Here is an 18,955-nt window from a genome sequence, read left to right on the forward strand (position 1 = left end):
AATTTTTACCCAGGTGACTGAGTGTCAAGGTCCTACCTTTTCCCAGAGGTTATGTTACTCCATGTGCTGGCATCCATCTTGGATTTCTGCTGAGCATGGTGGGAATCCTTTATGCCTTCAGGTCTCTGAGGTCCATCCCCCAGAGGGGTGTGGCTGATGACATAAGCCTGTGCACTTGTGTCTTTGTGTTATTATTACTCTGTTCTGACTCTCCTGACTCTCCTGGAATCTGACTCGGCTTGTGACTCGACTATTCTTTGTGTTCTCCTTTGATCTGACCCTCTGTTGCTGAACCCAGCTCATGACCTGTGATTCTCGTTTGCTGTCCTGTACCATTTTGTCCCGTTGTTGTTGACCCGGCCTGCCTGACTACTCTATTGTCTTTTCCACCAGCTACACGCCATTGGCGGCGGCCATTACCGCAACTGAGGTGTCTCGGGGGCCGCGACGTGGTTCCTGGCTGCGTCAAGTCCATCCCCACCATCAGGGGCCCTGGTGAAGGGCAGCCTGGGACTTAGACTCCGCACCCTGAGGGACTTCGGTCTGTGGGTGGTGGTTGTCGTCAGCCAGTGCGTTACATTGTTTAGGCCTGCCTGTCCGTTCCTCAGCTCCTGCCCTGACACTGAGCTCCTGGCAGAACCAGCAATAAGGAACCAAATGGAAGCACCATACCCCAGATGGGCACCCCAGTTTTTAAAAATTAAAGTGTTCACTGACCCCCCCCAAAGGCCCCTTGACCCGCTTAGCTGCCATAACAAAATATTTTTATTAACATCTCCCCACAATCACAATAAACTGTAAGTCAATGGTAGGTGGGAGGGGAAACTACCTCTTCATTTGAACTTTTTGGGATTTTGGAATGAACACCCAGCATCCTTCATATGAACAACTCTTTCGGCTTCATATACCCATCTGATCTTCAGCCCCAAATCCAGTAAGACCTACACGGCTTCCACATTCAACTCACATTTTTTTAACTCTTTTCTGACCTGTTCCCCATAGTCATGCAGACCCTCCGTCTATTTGCTCTTCTATGGAGTCTCACTTTCTCATCTAAACAATCAATTCAAAACATATGCCATACTACATAAAGTGATAAATCAATATACAAATGATAAATATGTAAAAAATAGACAGTCCAGCAAATATAAAGTCCATGCAGAACAATGTGTCCACCACTTGTGCAGTAATCTTCCAAATAATAGTGTTCTTCAAACTTTTGGAAGATTACTCTACAAGTGGTGGCCACATTGTTCTGCATGCACTTGTATTATATACTGGACTGTCTATTTTTTACATATTTATCTTTTATATATTGATGTATCATTTTTGTAGCACAGCTTATGTTTTGAATTGTATGTTTATTTGGTGTGCCCTGTACCTGCTGCTCCAGTATGTGCTGCTGCTTTTTCATATTTTTTTTTATAATTTTTTTCATATTCTGTAGCATAATTGTATTGGTACTTTTTGCATGCTGATTTTTTATTTCATCTAAACAATCAAAACAAATTCTACAGGTGTCAGGCCAGCACTAGGGCCTGTTCACACCAGCAGGTGTGCATTATGCTATGATATAACTTGTGCCAGCTGGTGCACATTGCGTAGGGCAGCATGATGCATTATTGCAACACATCCTACTGGTAATGTTTTTTAACTTTATTGAAATGTCACAAAATGACATTTTGTTCAACTCTGCACTGTAGTGGGTCACAATGCACTGTGGTACATAGGGTGGAATGAAAAGTCATATGGTGACATTTCAATAAAGTTAAAACAAAAAGAAAACTGTAAGCATGAAAACATATATCTGATGCTACATCCGCTTTAAGGAATCTTCATTTTTCCTTTGAATAAGTAGCTTTTCCATTCTATTGTATTTTCAGTATACTGTAAATTCATCTCATGCCTGGGTTCAGTTTAGTAGGTGTATTTTTGTAGCTGTTTGTTGATTATGTCTCAAAGTTGCAGCTTTTAAATCATAAAAGCAAAGTGATTGTTTCATCACACAACATATTTGACAAGTATTGTAAGAGCAACAAAGACAATCAACCATACCTCTAATTAGCCAGTATGAAGAGTAGCATAAAAACATCATTAGAATAAAGCTCGCTAACAACATTTATGAACAGAATACAGCTTGCAATATTGGAGAATAAAGGCTGTCAAATAGGTACATTGTTTAGCGATCATTTGAGAACATATTTTCTTGCATTGCTGTTTTGATTTGTGGGGTTTCATAGAAACCTCCGCTTACTTTAACCCCTGTGATGCTGTGACAAATTTTCCTTCACACAATGAAATAAATGATTTGAATTGTAGATTATTTTTTTATTTTCTTTTAAAGATTTACATAGAAATTTTTATATCAAGATTTTTAAAGCACCAAGCGTCAGATGTATTTTTTAATGTTGAATTTTTACTCTGGCCTAAAACTTTTTTTAAAAAGCAGTGAAGGATTATAACTCCCTTCCCCTCGCTCTCTCACTGTCCTGTTCTCCTTTCCTTCTATGTCCCCTACAGCTACAGTAAATGAGAAGTCAACCTTTGCAGTGTGGGTAAGACAGAAATTTCCCAGAGCTTGTTTTTAAAGTGGCTGAAGTTTTTTTTACCTTCATGCATTCTATGCACGAGGGTAAAAAAAAACCTTCTGTGTGCTGCTCTGCCCCCCCCCTAACACTTACCTGAGCCAGATGTCGATCCAGTCCTGTGTATTTCATTGGCAGAGACATAGCAGAGGGAGCTATTGTCACCCACTGATGTCAATCACAGCCAGTGAGGAGAGTGCGGGGTCGGGGCTGAGATGTTTCTTATAGACACAGAGAGCAGGATTCTGGAACTAGCACACACAAGTGCCCCCATAGCTAGCAGTTTCCTATGGGGGCACTTGGCAAGGGGGAGGGGCCATGAGCGCTAGTGAAGGACCTGAGAAGAGGAGGATTGGGGCTGCTTTGTGCAAAACCATTCCACAGAGCAGGTAAGTATGGCTTGTTTGTTTTTTTGTTTTTCAAACCAAGGGTTTAATATCATTTTAAGTTGAAATAATGGCTCTCCAGAGCTGTTGAGCATCATGCTGCACTACACTGTTGAACTCACTGGTGATAACATTTTATTTGATATGTGTAAGCCTGTGTAAGTCTGATTAAATATGGAACTAAAGCCAAAATACCTCCTCTCCAATGATTTGTCTTCTGTAAGGTCCCTAGCCTGCACAGGCATCTTCTTCCTGGCTGCTGGATCATTGGCTGTCTTGATAGTCTGGTACTATATTTTATTATAACTATTTCCACTTTAGGCCTTATTTATGCAAGAAATCTCCACCATCTAGTCTAATTATTGATCTAATTATTTCAAATACTTATTATTTGATCCCAGTTATTCTCTTATACCTTTCCAGGTAAATATTTCCAAATATGTCAAAGAACCATCTCCCTTTATTAAAGTGCTATACTACCATGAAAAAAAAACAGGGGGGGATCTTTACCTTTCCCCTGGCTGCTGTAGTGCAGGGGGATGATATCATTATCATTTTTAACTCTCACAAGATGACGCTCCACTACAGTTCAGGAGCCTCTTCTCATTGGTTGTAGTGGGGGTAAGGTAACCCTATTCTTTTCTTTTTAGAACAGTGTTTTTGGAGGGCAAGGTGGCTCAGTAAAAATTCAGAATGCTTTAAACAGGTTCTAAAAGGTGGAACTAGTAATGCTAGTGCAGATATCTCATCAATTTTTGACCAGCCATTCTTAACCAAGATCCCATGGAACCCTAGGGTCCTACAGAGGTCACTAGGGGTTCCTTAAGCTGTGGATGGCTGACCTCCCATTTTATGGTGTCTACATTGTTCCTACACCATTTGGCAGAGACAGCTGCATGACATCAATGATCTTTTTAATTGTCCCAGTGAAGTGGCTCCCCAATGCCTGAAATGATTTTAAGGTTTCCTCTGGGCAAACAGTAGAGAAAGGCTGCTTTCGACCCTTTAAGATCAATAAGAAACCAATGTGCAATTCTATTTTGCCAGCAAATACAGAAAGCTAAAATATACACTTTCGGTTGAGTTGACCTTTAACAAAATATTCATTTCTAGCTCCGTTGTATTGGCTTAAGGAAGGTTGCAATTGAAATAAGCAGCTTTGTGAAGATTTAATTAATGTGCAAAACTTAGAAGTGTTTAGTATTATAATCAGCATCAAGGCAAATTTTTTAGTTGGTAAACAAGCAGAATGTAATTACGGGAGCTCTAAAGTGACGAGAATAGCTGGCACTGATTCAGAGTGCATTAGCACCACTAGGATTCCCTTCTACTGCACCGTGATCATAACTAATAATAACATCTACAACTAATGGTATTGACCCACTAAAATTTTGCAAAGCCTGCCAGGAAGGTGCAGCAGGTGGACTTTAAAGACATACACTCTGAAAGAAGGAGTTTATAAATTGTATGTAATCCAGAAAACAAAAAGGTAATACAGTATACTGCAGTTTACAAGTCCTTAAATGAGGTGCATGGATTCATTTTTTTCATCCATTATTCCCTTTATTTTCACCTGATAATCTTGCAGAAAACACATTTCCTTTGTCTTTGTGTTTACACTCATTTCTGCATTGTATCTATGGAGGCAGCCATGGTTGTCACATAGACTGAACTTCAAACATGTCTGCATTTGCTTGTCTCCATTACCTGGTAGATTGATGGAGTTATTAGTTTACACAATAAAAATAAAGTTCTTTGTGCTTTCTTTGAAGGAATATTAAGTGACAAGAAAATGACTTCTCTTGTTTTCTGCTCTTGCTGGAAGTTTTGTTAGCTTAAAAAGTGACAAACAATATAACCACCACATTTAAGGACTGGTAAGCTGCAATAAATGATACTTTTGTTTTGGGGTTTTAGATATGCTTTAATCAATAGTATCCATACCCCTTCCTATAGGAACCAAATATTGGGGATAAGAGACTGGATCTCTAAATAATAAAAAAAAACTGAAACAGTATTCTCTGCATTATTGAACTAGAAACCTATGTGGATAAATTGAGTAACAACAGACTCCTAATACTACATGAAAGTTTGGTAAAGATGTTAATGGGGGAACTCACAAATTAATTTATTAAACTAGGCCTCATGCCATGCCCTCAACATAGCGAGGGTACCTTGCCAAGGGGGACACCCTGGTAAATCACCATGTCCACGTGCTGATGAGGTCATGTGGCCTGGTATGGTTCAGGAGGAGGGGATCTGCTTGCTCATATCCCCCCTTTCCTAGTCTGCCAGACTTCATACACGCATAAGGGTCTGGTATTTAGGAGACCCCACTTTTTTTTTTTGCATTGAATCTACTTTGACATCCATACCATTCCTTCAGGAATAAGGGTCTGGTATTTTTTAAGGGTTCAATTCTAGCCAAATGTCTTGAAAGTTAAATCCAAACCAAACTTATAAAGGTTGGACCAAACCAGGAGTCATTCCTACTGGCTTGAGTATTTGGGATATGAGCTATGTAGATATAATAAAAATCCTGGTGGCTTGTAAAGTAAAACTAGACTGTTAACATGTTTTGTAGCCATACCGGTGCCAATGCTGGTGATGATGAGGAGATATGGGGAGGCATGGGAACAAATTGTACACTCCATAGGAGGTCTGGAATTCTGGAATAAGATTAAGAACCTGAGCTCTAAACCACAATGACAGTAAAGCCTAGCACAAACAGCACTGGTAGGTCTGTGACTTGCTACTTACCCTCTTTAAGGATAGTTTCCCTCCCAGTTCCATCAATCTTTTGCCGGCCAATGAGGAAGCTGGTGGTGTCGGCAAAGTAAATGTAACTGGACTCCGCATGGTAATCCAAGGCTCTAGGGTTCACTAAGTTTTCAATAGGAAGCATATATTCATCTGATATTTTGGTGTTTAGATCCATCCCCCGAATTATTCCTGGCCTCCCTTTCCCATAGAACAGGAACAATTCATTCTTCGGTTCTAAAAGGAAAAACAACAATTTTTTAAAGCTGAACTCTGAGGTCAATAAAAGCAGGCTGTTAATGTAAGTAAAACATTTGGGTCCCATATACTGTACACTTTGCATTGTATTAATGAACATGTGTTAAAACAGCCCATACATTTTGAATAGGCAGACAGTTTAGACTAGTGCCCTCATGCCCCTTTGTGGTGCAGCTCACCAGTTTTAAATCAGCATATTGGGTTCAGCAGGCATTGTGCCTTCCAAACACACCCATTAAATTAAAAGGAACTGGACCGCAACCATATGCCAAACATAGCTATGGCCGTTGTGGCACAGAGTTTCAAAGTAAAGTCTCCTTTGGAATTAAAAAAAAGGCACTCAGGAGATGGCGGTTTTGCTCCCTGTCTGCCTGTTAACCACAATCTTAAAAGCAACTCATCACAGATTGCTTTTCAGAGTCTGCTACCATTGTGAAAGAGCTCATTTAAAATTGTGATTGGGGGGCATACTTTTACACCCCCCTTCCCAAATGCTCTCCCCCTTAATTTGCAAAGGCATCAGGTGGGAGTGTTCACATGCCCTGGCCTGGATGCTATGCTTTGAGATTGCGGCACAAACTATCCCTCCCTGTCATGCTCGGCAGGTAGCATCACCACCACCAAACGTGATCCATTTATGTGAATGGGGTCGCATTGTAACTTCCCTGAAACTGCCTGAAAGGCATATGCCTGTGGTGGGGTGATGCAGCATTTAGGGATTGTGACAAAACAGGCAGTGAGCAGGTGACATATGATCTCCTCACTGGAGGCAAGCTGCATTAATGTGGGTTGGTTTTATGCAGTCCATTAACAATAACAGGCTGCCAACATACCTAAGCATCCCATCAGAAATGCCACAATATTTTGAACACTACGCAACACACTGTGACACATTCCACTGCATTGGAACACATGTGTACTACCTTCATGTGTTGGGGTACCAGTCAAAATAAATGGCACTGTAGTGGATGTGACGTGTATTGACGGGTTATATGCCACACAGCAGAAGTATAAATGGGGCGTAACAGAATTTTCCTCAAAAGAACAACATTTGACTGTTCACCTTTTTGTGGCACAGTGGTAACAATAACTCCACCACAACGGGAGAGCCAGATGAGCTAAAACCTACCTTAAAAGTTGTTAAAGGGATAGTTCACCTTCACCAAAGAACTGCCTATGCAGGTAATGGGTGACTTTGGATAAAAACAAACTGTGTCTCTGACAGGGGTGGACTGAAAACTCATGGGGCCCCCGGGCAATAGGGGATCATGGGGCCCCTGTGTCCTTGCCCAAACTCAAAAAAGCCTATGAAAAAAGGTACCAGGGGCATCTCATGGGGCCCCCTACTGACCCCGGGCCCTCGGGCAGTGCCCGAGTTTCCAAATGGTCAGTCCGCCCCTGGTCTCTGACTAAAGTTGATTGATGTCCTTGCTATACGTGTAGGCCATGTATGTATCACATGAAGCCTGACTGGAGCCTGAAGGCTGGAAGCCCAGGACATTGTTAAGTACTTCCAGGACATTGCTAAGTGAGGCCTAGTCAATTACCGCTCACCCCCACCATCACAGAAGTGAGCATTTTCTCTGATTCAGACTCCCTCAAACGATCTTTCTCTCCCCTGATGTAGTAGCTCTTAGCTCAGCGTCTGAGAGCTCACTCCTGTGATGGAGGAGGTGAGCAGTAACATGTAGGCCTCACTTAGCAACATCCTGGGAGTATTCCAGTCAGGCTTCATGAAGTACGTAAATGGCCTACACCTATTGCAAGGGTATTATTCAACTTTAGCCAGAGCTGCACAATTTGCTTTTATCTACAGACATGCCTTATCTGCATAGGCAGTTTTTTGGTAAAAGTGAACTATCCATTCAAAGTGTAACTAAAAAAAACTAATTAGATATATATCCTCCTTATACCCTCAAAAAGTTAATACTTTCCACCCTAGAAAGTGTTAAATATATAAGAAAACCTTTTTGTGATGCAATAAATCCCAAATTAAATTCAAAATCCTAAATATAACAAATAATATAATATAGATACACCAAATCAAAATAGTCCAATGTGAAATCCAAAAATATGTTCAAAATACGTCCAAAATAAGTCCAATACAGTGTCCAAATTTCAATATTTTTTTCTCCAAACTGTGAAAATTATTCCTCCAAACAAGTACCTCGAGAAATAAAATTAAGCAATCTAGTGCAATTCAATTAATTAAAGAAAATCACTCCGTGAGACTCCACACTTCACTGCAAAAATGTATCAATTTGTGAGGAAAAAAAAAAAAATATATATATATATATATTTGAATTAAATTATACCAATCTTATTTTGTAATAGTGCAAAAACACATCAATCCAAAGTGTACACACTCTGTGATCACTGCTACACAGTGAATACCTTCAACCACCACACAATAGTACCAAATACTATTACCCTCTGTGAATGTTATGAAAGCTCTACCAACATTATGGATCAGTAATCCTCCAAAGATCTTCTTCAAGAATATTTTCCAGGTCCTCAGAAAAATAAATGGTCTTAGGAGCAGTATTCAAAACATAGGGATAACATTTATTAGTAACTCACACTTAAAATTCCGATTATCAGCTCCAGCCATGGTTTCTGTCTGCTAAACAAACATTTCCTCCACCATGTGTTTTGATAACCTAAAAAATGGCCGCGGCGACACTTCCGGTCTGCGTACGTGCGTCCTGACGTCACTCCTTTACCGCGTTTCGTCACTTCCGGACTTCATCTGAAAGGATCCTTTCAGAAGAAGTCCGGAAGTGACGAAACGCGTTAAAGGAGTGACGTCAGGACGCACGTACGCAGACCGGAAGTGTCGCCGCGGCCATTTTTTAGGTTATCAAAACACATGGTGGAGGAAATGTTTGTTTAGCAGACAGAAACCATGGCTGGAGCTGATAATCGGAATTTTAAGTGTGAGTTACTAATAAATGTTATCCCTATGTTTTGAATACTGCTCCTAAGACCATTTATTTTTCTGAGGACCTGGAAAATATTCTTGAAGAAGATCTTTGGAGGATTACTGATCCATAATGTTGGTAGAGCTTTCATAACATTCACAGAGGGTAATAGTATTTGGTACTATTGTGTGGTGGTTGAAGGTATTCACTGTGTAGCAGTGATCACAGAGTGTGTACACTTTGGATTGATGTGTTTTTGCACTATTACAAAATAAGATTGGTATAATTTAATTCAAATATATATATATATATATATATTTTTTTTTTTTTTTTTTTTTTCTCACAAATTGATAAATTTTTGCAGTGAAGTGTGGAGTCTCACGGGGTGATTTTCTTTAATTAATTGAATTGCACTAGATTGCTTAATTTTATTTCTCGAGGTACTTGTTTGGAGGAATAATTTTCACAGTTTGGAGAAAAAAAGATTGAAATTTGGACACTGTATTGGACTTATTTTGGACGTATTTTGGACATATTTTTGGATTTCACATTGGACTATTTTGATTTGGTGTATCTATATTATATTATTTGTTAAATTTGGGATTTTGAATTTAATTTGGGATTCATTGCATCACAAAAAGGTTTTCTTATATATGTAACTAAAAAAAAGCCTGAGGAAGAGTTGGGCCTTATCCCCGAAACACATTGGCTTTATTTAATGTTCATAACCAACAAACATTTTTAAAAAGACGTCTAGGCAACAAACCTGTGTACTAGGTGCTTAGTTTTGGAGTGGAGAGGAATTAGAACCCCTTTCATATTTTTATTTTTACAGAGATTCACCCTCTCTATTTATCCTGTTTTCTGTTATCACCAAGAGTGAAAGTGAAAAAATCCCAAATTTTAGGTTGTCCCCAGAAACGGAGTGAAGCAAAATACTTCCAATGGGGATACTAGTTCCGGTAACAACCATGGATTCCCTCACCATGGAGGGATATCCTCTCACTTCCTGACTATGGGACAGGAAGTGAAGGTAAATCTCCTGAATGGCACACAGATGGCAAAAGAATAAAAAAAAAATAACTCAATGGGGTTATACGTCTTCCTTACTCTATCCAAAAAAAAGTTTCTAAAGTTTTTCTTTAGTTCTACTTTGTGTTATTTTTTAAATTAATTTTTTTCACATAAATTACAATTTCTGTTCCTTACATAGTGCATTTGTTCAGTCATTTGGGAAATGTTTATTAAAGGAACAGCTCTTGATATTCTTAATTTAAATATTCACCAAAAAATAGCAATTAATCATCTTCCCCTCCCAATGTGTCCACCCGCCAAAAAACATGACAGATCATATGTGGCAACTTTGTATCAAGTGTAAAATGGATAATATTGTATTGCAGGCGTTTAATTTAACAACTCATTAGATTTTAACTTTGATGTCATTTGTGATTAAACACGGCATTCATTAAGTATCTGGATGGGATGCAGGAAAACAAACAGAGAAGTTCAGGACAAGAAAATTGATAGAAAGCACTTTTGTACTTACAAGGCGATTAAATCCACATTAGATCATTGAATTATTTCTCAACTTTCTTGTTAATATTTAGTCATCATTTCAAGTGCGGTTGAGTGAAAGCCATAAAACCTGCTGTATGAGAATATACCAGTCTCATTCATTTTTTTATAGATGCAGCTCTTTAACTCCTTCCCCAGCCCTGGAGTCCCTTTAATTGCACCTTTGCAATATTGAGAGACAGGGGGAGAGCATTGTCACCCTTTACCAGGAAGTGTCTTAACAAGGATCACCAGAAACTATTTTAATAAAAGTTGCAGATTTTAAAATATTCAAGACATTTTTTTTTTTTTTTAAGTTTTGGATAAAATAGGGAAAGGTTAAAATGGAATTCCAGGTATGGCGTTGTTTTGCCTGTTTACATTGGTCCAGCCTGGACCAAGGTAAATATGAATGTGCCATACCAATGGGTCCCCTTAGAAGCTGGAAAACACTAAAGAAGGCAGCACTGCTACAGTGATTGCTGGTAGTTTCCAGGTCCCCTTGCTGCAGACTGAACACAGGAGGCTGTTCAGTTGGTATGGCTATAATTGCGCTATCTGGTTAGTGCAACTTATTCTCTTTTCCACATATACCTGAGACACGGATCTGCACCTTTTGAAGATTTATTGTGTCACTAATACACTTCTGGATGTTTTTACATGCATTTGCACTTTATGTAATGTTTTTTAGGATCTTTTGAGATATTGACGTGATTTTATATTGGACTGATCATCATATTTTCACATGCGTTTTTAATACGTTGATGCACTTATGTTTGTATGATGAAACTTCTAGACTGTTCTATCTGAGCACTGCATTGTTCAATATTGTTTAAGAGGGTTGGAGGTTTAACCTATTTATGCAAGCTGCTATCTATACGTATATTTCTAGCGCTCATTTACTATTTTTGCTCTTCCGAACCCACATGACCAAGCCCACCAGGAAGCTGTCACCTTTAATTGGCCAATCACCTGTGGTCAAGGCATTTCCTGCCCTACAGCTGCACATGTGCACACCCCTTAAATGCCCCAACCAAAGATGATTGGCTAATTACATGTAACACTCTCTAGCTTAGCTAGGTAGGATTTTTTGCTAAACAGAGGCTGGGTAGCAGCCTGGGATGAGTCAGCCTGGGAGTGAGGCAAGAGTTCCCCTCAGGACAGGTTGGGAGACTTTACAGGTCAGGGCTTCTGGAGCTCTCCCACCCTTTCAGAAACTCAGAAAACCTCAGAAGACGGGCGGAGGAGGGGAGGAAGTCTAGATCTGTATGTTTAAGGGAACCTGGCCTATCCCCAGGTAGGAAGCTAGGCATGATGACCAAGGACACCCCTTAAATGTGGCAGGGCTTGAGCAGCAAGGGAGTCAGATGGAAGATGGACTGAGAGAAGGCTGGACTGTGGAAACCTTGATGGGGCCCCAGGGAGGGGAGTTTACAGGATGATCTTCACAGTTCCACAGCCTCCTAGGAAGGACATCCTGAGAAGCAGGGAAGGAGCCAGCCCAGGAAAAGGCCTGAAAGCAGCTACCAACCTACCGCACTGACAAGACAGGACAATGTAAGTACCCCTACACCCCCTGGGCCACATAAAGGGAGAGGGCAATCAGGTGTGAGACATAACTTTTCTCATCCGGGACCACTTCATTCTTATATCTTAGAACCCCTTACCCAGGGATACCCGCAGTGCAGCCAGGTGAATAGGAAGGATTCATCTAGGGGCTGAGGAGGCAGTGCTATATTGGCTATTTTCTGGATCCACGTCTTTTTGTAGAGTGTACAGGTTTCTAAGACGTTTGTCCTCAAGTTTACAGTCCTTGAGCATCCCATATACTCCTAGACCCCATCCAAATTGTTAACACCTTAATAAAAACAACTAAAAAAAACAGCAGAAGGACTGTTTACTGACTACAAGTGTGGAAAATGCATGTTGCCCGGCCATGCAGAGCTTAGGGGGACCCAAAACAAATCCAGCGGCCCTCAAGAGGGTAATGCCACATACAGATTTCTAGGTGGGATTGGCCACATGGGTTCATAAGAGCATCAGAACACATCCAAGCTCATCTCTATTTTCAAAAAAACAGCTCATTAACTTCCATCAAGGAGCTGAATGTGTGAAATCACTGTATCTTCTCAATTCATTAATACACAGAATAAGTGTGGCTCATTTCTAAAGATCATCTCAGTTCATGGAAATATTTCTAGACATGTTAATAAGCAGTTGCAAACAGCAAACGGCTGTTATACATAAAGGTGACTTGTCTTTTGATTACAAACCAACCAAAGGTCTACTTCTTTCTGTATGTTAATGGACGTGTGATTGATCTACATACTTTTGCAAGACCTTCCATCTATTGCCAAGCTGAATCCGGTCTTGCAGCGACAGGTCCGCATTTTGTAGCTGGATCCGAGCAGACAGATGTGGGAACAGCCCCCTGGCAAACCATCTGCACTGATTTCACATGCGTGACTCCTGCCTGCAACAAATCATGGCAAAACATCAAGCTCAAATTGCTTTTTAAAATCAACATTATTTACTTTAGCTTGAGAGGCTCACTGACAACAAAATTGATCTTATTTTACCACTGACTGCCTTAATTGTTTATAATGAATTAAACATATTAATTTTAAATAGCACATTGAAGATCTTCAAAGTACAAGTTCACCTCTTCAAACTTTACATGTTATTATATAGTTCATTTACATACACAGTATGGTAATACTTCTAAATTTATAAACTGTATCTAAAGATAAAACTTTTATTTACTGGTGAGTGGTTACAACTCAGTGGGGGATATTTACTAAAACTGGAGAGTGCAAAATCTGGTACAACTCTAAAGAAACCAATCAGCTTCCAGGTTTTATTGCCAAGGCTTAATTGAACAAGTTGAAGTTAGAAGCTGATTGGCTACCATGCACAGCTGCCCCAGATTTTCCACTCTCCAATTTTAGTAAACCAACCCCAATGTAAAGCTACATTGCCGTCTGTGACCCCATTAGAATCACCCTCTTTATTGGTCTGTAGATGAAGAAAAAAATATAAAATTTTAAATTGTCAACAGAACAGAAATAGAGAGGGAATCTTCTAATGGGAACGCTTGTTTTAAAGATTTTCCTCTTTGTTGTGTCTACATGAAAAGTAGTGAATGGATATCTTCCCAATGGAAACAGGTGTTTAATCTTTCCTACTCTGCCCAAATAAAAAAATTGAAAACCTTCCAGTGTCAGATATGCTTTGTATTGCACTTAAAGCATATCTATGGTCAAATGTTAAAGTCATATAATAATTTCCACATCGTATTTTAATTATTTCTCACCTACTCCTATTGGTCTGAATAACCTTAACATTTATAAACTTACTTGGTGAAGATCCCACACATTTAGTCTCCATGCACACGGGGTGTTTTAATAACGCTGGTAACGTTAGCTGTGTAAAGTCATGTTAAAAACGTGAGTTTTTCAGCTTTTTCTAGCGTTTTTGCATCAGCATTTAGCGGCGTTTTGCCGCATTTGCGGTTTTTAGCATTTAAAAAAAAAATTGTTTTGGTCAAAAAAAGTCCAAACATGCCAGTTCGTGGTGGTTAAACGTGATTTACTGCATTTCACTGTGTTTTTCAGTATTAGAGCGTTTTTACAGCTAAAAAACTCCTCTAGAGACACACTGGTTCTGGGTTTTTTTACAGCCAAAAAATGTCCCTGCCAAAAAACGCTGATTACAGTCTATGTGTGTACGGACACATAGGATAACATGCTGGGGGGTTTCCTGGCTGTAGAAAATAACGTTAAACTTCAAAAGCTAAAAACAGCAGCTGTAAAAATGTCCAGTGTGCATCAGGACTTACCAGGGGCGGACTGACCATTTGGAAACTAGGGCACTGCCCGAGGGCCCGGGGTCAGTAGGGGGCCCCATGAGATGAAATGCCACTGGTACCTTTTTCATAGGCTTTTTTGAGTTTGGGCAAGGACACAGGGGGCCCATGATCCCCTATTGCCCGGGGACCCCATGAGTTGTCAGTCCACCCCTGGGACTTACACTTCACTTTCACATTTACATCTACTTACAATGAATTCTGTGACATGCAGTCACTATGCCCTGTGAGTAGCACTGCTGTGTCACACATTTCACAGAGCCTGCCTTCTGAACTACAGAGGTGCTAAGGGGAGGGATTTCAGGAGGCGGAGTCAGTACAGGAATCACTGCTTGCAGGAGCAAGGTACCATGGAATATGCAGTCCTTAGAAATTAAAAGTAAATAGCATTGGAGAAGCTGCAGAGTATGCAGGGAATACAGGAAGTTGTGGAAATAGATGGCCAGCAGACAGGCAAAATTCACAACATGAAAATAGATTTTTAAAGTAAAATTATATTGGATTGTCAAAAATAACTATTGTTTGTATTGCTTTTACAATGCTTATGTTATAAAATAAAAGTGTATGCTGTGCCCATAGAAGTCCTTTTAAGTATGATTTACATTGCAGTTTACATTGAGTCAGCAAGTCATTTGTGATCACATGGCAAGCCTGAAAAGAAACCTATAATAGTTTGAGGGCACTTGTTCTTTGTTTACTGCTACAGGGCGGCATTGGTGCACAGAATCATATATATATACACATACACATACATATATACACACACACACTTACGTGATTTCGCATTTCCGGGTAGGTGGCGCGCGCATGCCTTGCACCCGCGGCCTCGGCTGTCAATCACCGGGTCCCGGCCGTTGATTATTCGCCGGCACCCGGTAACTGCCGAGGATCTCCAACGGGGAGGAGAACTGTTTGTAAACAAAACAGTTTTTCTCCTTGTCAACTCGTGCACACTGCTTTGCATGGCTGTGCACAGCATAGCCGTACAAAGCAGTGTGCTTACAGTGAAGCACAAACACAGGGCAACATAGTAAAACACACCCAGCACAGTTAACCTTTTGATCGCCCCTCATGTTAACCCCTTCCTGCCCAGTGCCATTAGTACAGTGTCAGTGTTTTTTTTTTTTTGAGCACTGATCACTGTATTGGTGTCACTGGGGATGTCAGTGACTCCAAGTCAGTTCCCCCCCAGTGTAAGAATGCCTGCCACAGTCCTGCCATTATTAGTTAAAAAAAAAATTCCAGTATATACATTGCCATTTGTAAACACCAATTAATTTACACGTATTGGGATTTTTTTTAGCAAAGCCTAAATTTATGACGAAATTTGATTTTTTTAATTTTTTTTGCTGGTCATGTTTAATAGCAAAAAGTCAAAAATATTGTTTTTTTCTCAAAATTTTCAGTCTTTTTTTCATAGCGCAAAAAAATAAAAATCGCACAGGAAATCAAATACCACTGAAAGAAAGCTCAATTTGTGAGGAAAAAAGGACATAAATTTCATTTGGGTGCAGCGTTCCATGACCGCGCACTTGTCAGTTAAAGTAACAGAGCGCCGTCATGCAAAAAATGGCCTGGTCAGGAAGGGGGGTAAATCCTCAGGAGGGCAAGTGGTAGTGGTTGTAAAGGTTCAACGTTTTTTTACCTTCATGCATTCTATACATGAAGGTAAAAAAACCTTTTATGAGCAGCAGAAATTGGTGACTGTGTGCAGCAGAAATTAGCTATTGGCTCCCACTACTAGAAATCACAGCCAGTAAGCAAATGAACGGACACACAGATCAGCAGCTTGGTAGCCCCCTTAGCAAGCTGCTTCATGTGGGGGCACTTGGCAAGAGGGAGGGGCCAGGAGCGCTGGCGGTGGACCTAAGAAGAGGAGAATCGGGGCTGCTCTGTGCAAAACTACTGCACATAGCAGGTACATATAACATGTGCATTAAAAAAAATCTGCCTTTACAATCATTTTAATGCTTTTACGCTAATGCGCATTCTTTTGTTTTTACTATCCATAAATTCTTTGCTTGTAAAATGAATATTTCATGTTTGACAAAGGATTTCTAAAGTTCTATTGGCTAAGGAAAGATCCCAGCAGAAGCATCCTGCCTTTAAGATCTTTTAGTTTCACTCAGGCAGCAGCATCCACTATAGGATAAGTCACTCCTTTAACTCTTATCCTTGTTTGTGTAAAATTCACTTTTTGCTATTGAGCTTTGTAAACAATTGGCTTACAAAAAAACGTAAAAAGGATGTGTGAGAAGACTAGTGCTCCCCCTGCTGTCTAAATAAAAAAAAAAATGTGCATACTTCAGATGCTGGTCTACCCACTTAATGGTGCACTGCCATGCCTCAACCAAAGTCGGGCAGTTGCATATCAGCCCCATTCACTTGAATAGGTTGCATTTGGTGGGCAGAAGAGCCTGCCAAACAGGACAGGGAGCTTATTTCCGCCTTGCTCAGGAAGCAAAGCATCACAGCCATGGCATGTGTACACCCCCAGCCACTGCCTTTATAATTTAATGGGGAGAAATTGGGGGCAGTAAAAAATCAGTGCAACTGTGTGTTTTTACTATCCCCAAGCCTAAACAAGCCCTTATGGAAAACTTGGTGTATAAAGTCAAAATACAAGTGCAACTTCCTAAATGTGCAATCTGTTCATTTTATTTAGTTGGGTAATAATCACAGCTCTTACCGGTTGGCTGGGTGCGTTTATGATAAACCTTCAAACCACGGGCATTTTCCATTGTTAATAAAGAATGTAAATGCATACTGTTGAATCTGTTGATCTTCAGAATGTTGTCCAGATTGGTGGCGTATAAATAATTTTCGAATAGTGATAAACTGTACACTTGACTGACCTATAGAAAATAAAGAAAAATAATAATATTGTTTTTAGCAAGAACCTGCTAAACAGCTTCTAATGAGCTAAGGAAATTTTCAGAGTGGAATATTACAAAACACCAGCCAAAAAGCTAAATATGCCGTTGAAATCTGCAGCCGGAGTCAAAACCAAAGATAGACATTGCCATGGGCAGGTCAGCACAGCAGAAAAGTGCTACATCTGCATTTGAGGTCTGCATTATATTTGGCATATTGTACTACTAGGGCGGGAAACCAGATGCAAAATTTATATTAAAGGAACCGTCCACCAGTAAGGGAAGTTTTTGTTTTTGACAGATGCTCGAGATTTAAAGTGTATGTATAGCTAAAACATTTTTTATTGGTTTGGGATAGAGTAGATAAGGGGTAAAAGCACTGACAGGTTACGTTGCTGCTGTCTGTGTAACATTGGGGAGATTTTCACTTCTTGATGTAACAGGAACTCTTCAAAAGCAAGGTAGTTAGACAGTCTTAGACAGTTGTCCCGATTGTGCAATTTCCCCTTACCCCCCTTAGGCCAACAACAACATTTTGGTCACTAGAAAAAAAATCGAGAGGGAAGACTCTCCCCAATGGCGGCTCCAGCAGCAACCGTTTACAGAGGGTCTAACCCTTCCCCACTCTATCCAAAACTGAAATTATTTTGCTTACATGTTCAATTTTGACTATATTTTCTTTTGGGAACTTCGTTGGTGAAATCTCTTGGTTCTTGGGTGTGCTTAATGTGGGTTCCCACTTTTCTTCCTTTAGTATTTATTTATTTTTTATTACAGCTGAAGTCCTGTCAGAAAACATGTCCTTTAAATGCTCACTAAATCTAGGCACAGCACTGTATTAATTATCTTATTCCTTGCTCTGGCAGGCTCCAGTGTTTCGGGTTGTGGATGAGCCCTTGCGGACCATTAGAGCTGCATTGTGTTTGATGATTGCAGATGCAACAACCGGCTGCAGCAACTTGGAGAAGAGGCTTCGGGAGACCGGTCACCCAGTGTGGTGGAAGCTTTCTAGAGTGAGGAATAAGCTGAGTACTACAGTTTGTTCCTCCACCCCTAGACTTCAAGTAAAATACACCTACCTGCCTTTCTCCAGCATGTAAACTGTGCTGCGCAGGCACAGCTCAGCTTACAGCGCCAACCCAATCCCTGTGTGCTGGGATGACTGGCTCCTGTGCATGCTCAGGAGTGACATCATCCCGCACAAGTCAATGAAGATGGCCAAAAACCAGCACACAGAAGAAGATGCCAGCGCCGGCGAGGGACATGGACCATTGGAGGAAAGGCACATTTAGCTCTCTTTAGTTCCACTTTAATGCCTTCCAGCTGACGCCTCCTAGACCTTTAAGAGCTTCTAGATGCCAGGAGGAGGAGACAGGTATTCAGATCATGTGACCGCTGCGATTGGCTATCACTAGTCACATGATCGGATAGGTCCCGATCGCAAGTATGCACTGGGAGCTTACCAATCACCGCACGCTACTGTGCTGGGAGTATGCAGGGAGCATGCTGTCAGCATGGTAAGTTGTTTATACAGGGCTGCATATATGCGGCCCCTCAGTATTAAGGCTCACCCACTGAGAAGGGCTGGCGGGAAGGTGTTAATAAGTATTTAATCCATGTAGGGCAGAAGGTGGGCACTGCAAGGTTATTTTTTTTTCTGCCTGGAGGAGGTTTTAAGAAGAATTCAAATAGAGGAGCTAGAACACAGAAAGGTGGGTGGGAATACTCAAGACTTTCAGTTAGAGTGCAGAAC

At 40.5% G+C, this 18,955-nt stretch overlaps 1 protein-coding gene across 1 annotated transcript in view; it reads right to left on the minus strand.

The window, feature by feature from the left end:
• The window catches only part of LRP1B (LDL receptor related protein 1B), a 2,076,109-nt gene that overhangs the window by 1,042,835 nt on the left and 1,014,319 nt on the right, over window positions 1–18,955 (minus strand). The window contains exons 9-11 of the mRNA XM_089653623.1: window positions 17,019–17,184; window positions 12,794–12,937; window positions 5,732–5,968 (exon numbers count right to left, since the gene is read on the minus strand). Coding sequence (XP_089509749.1) covers window positions 5,732–5,968; window positions 12,794–12,937; window positions 17,019–17,184 — 547 coding nt within the window. The remainder of the gene's footprint in view (window positions 1–5,731; window positions 5,969–12,793; window positions 12,938–17,018; window positions 17,185–18,955) is intronic.

Source organism: Staurois parvus, unplaced genomic scaffold (assembly GCF_062004578.1).
Source record: "Staurois parvus isolate SC_StPar_1 unplaced genomic scaffold, SC_StPar_1.0 ptg000716l, whole genome shotgun sequence".
NCBI classification, from domain to species: Eukaryota; Metazoa; Chordata; class Amphibia; order Anura; family Ranidae; genus Staurois; species Staurois parvus.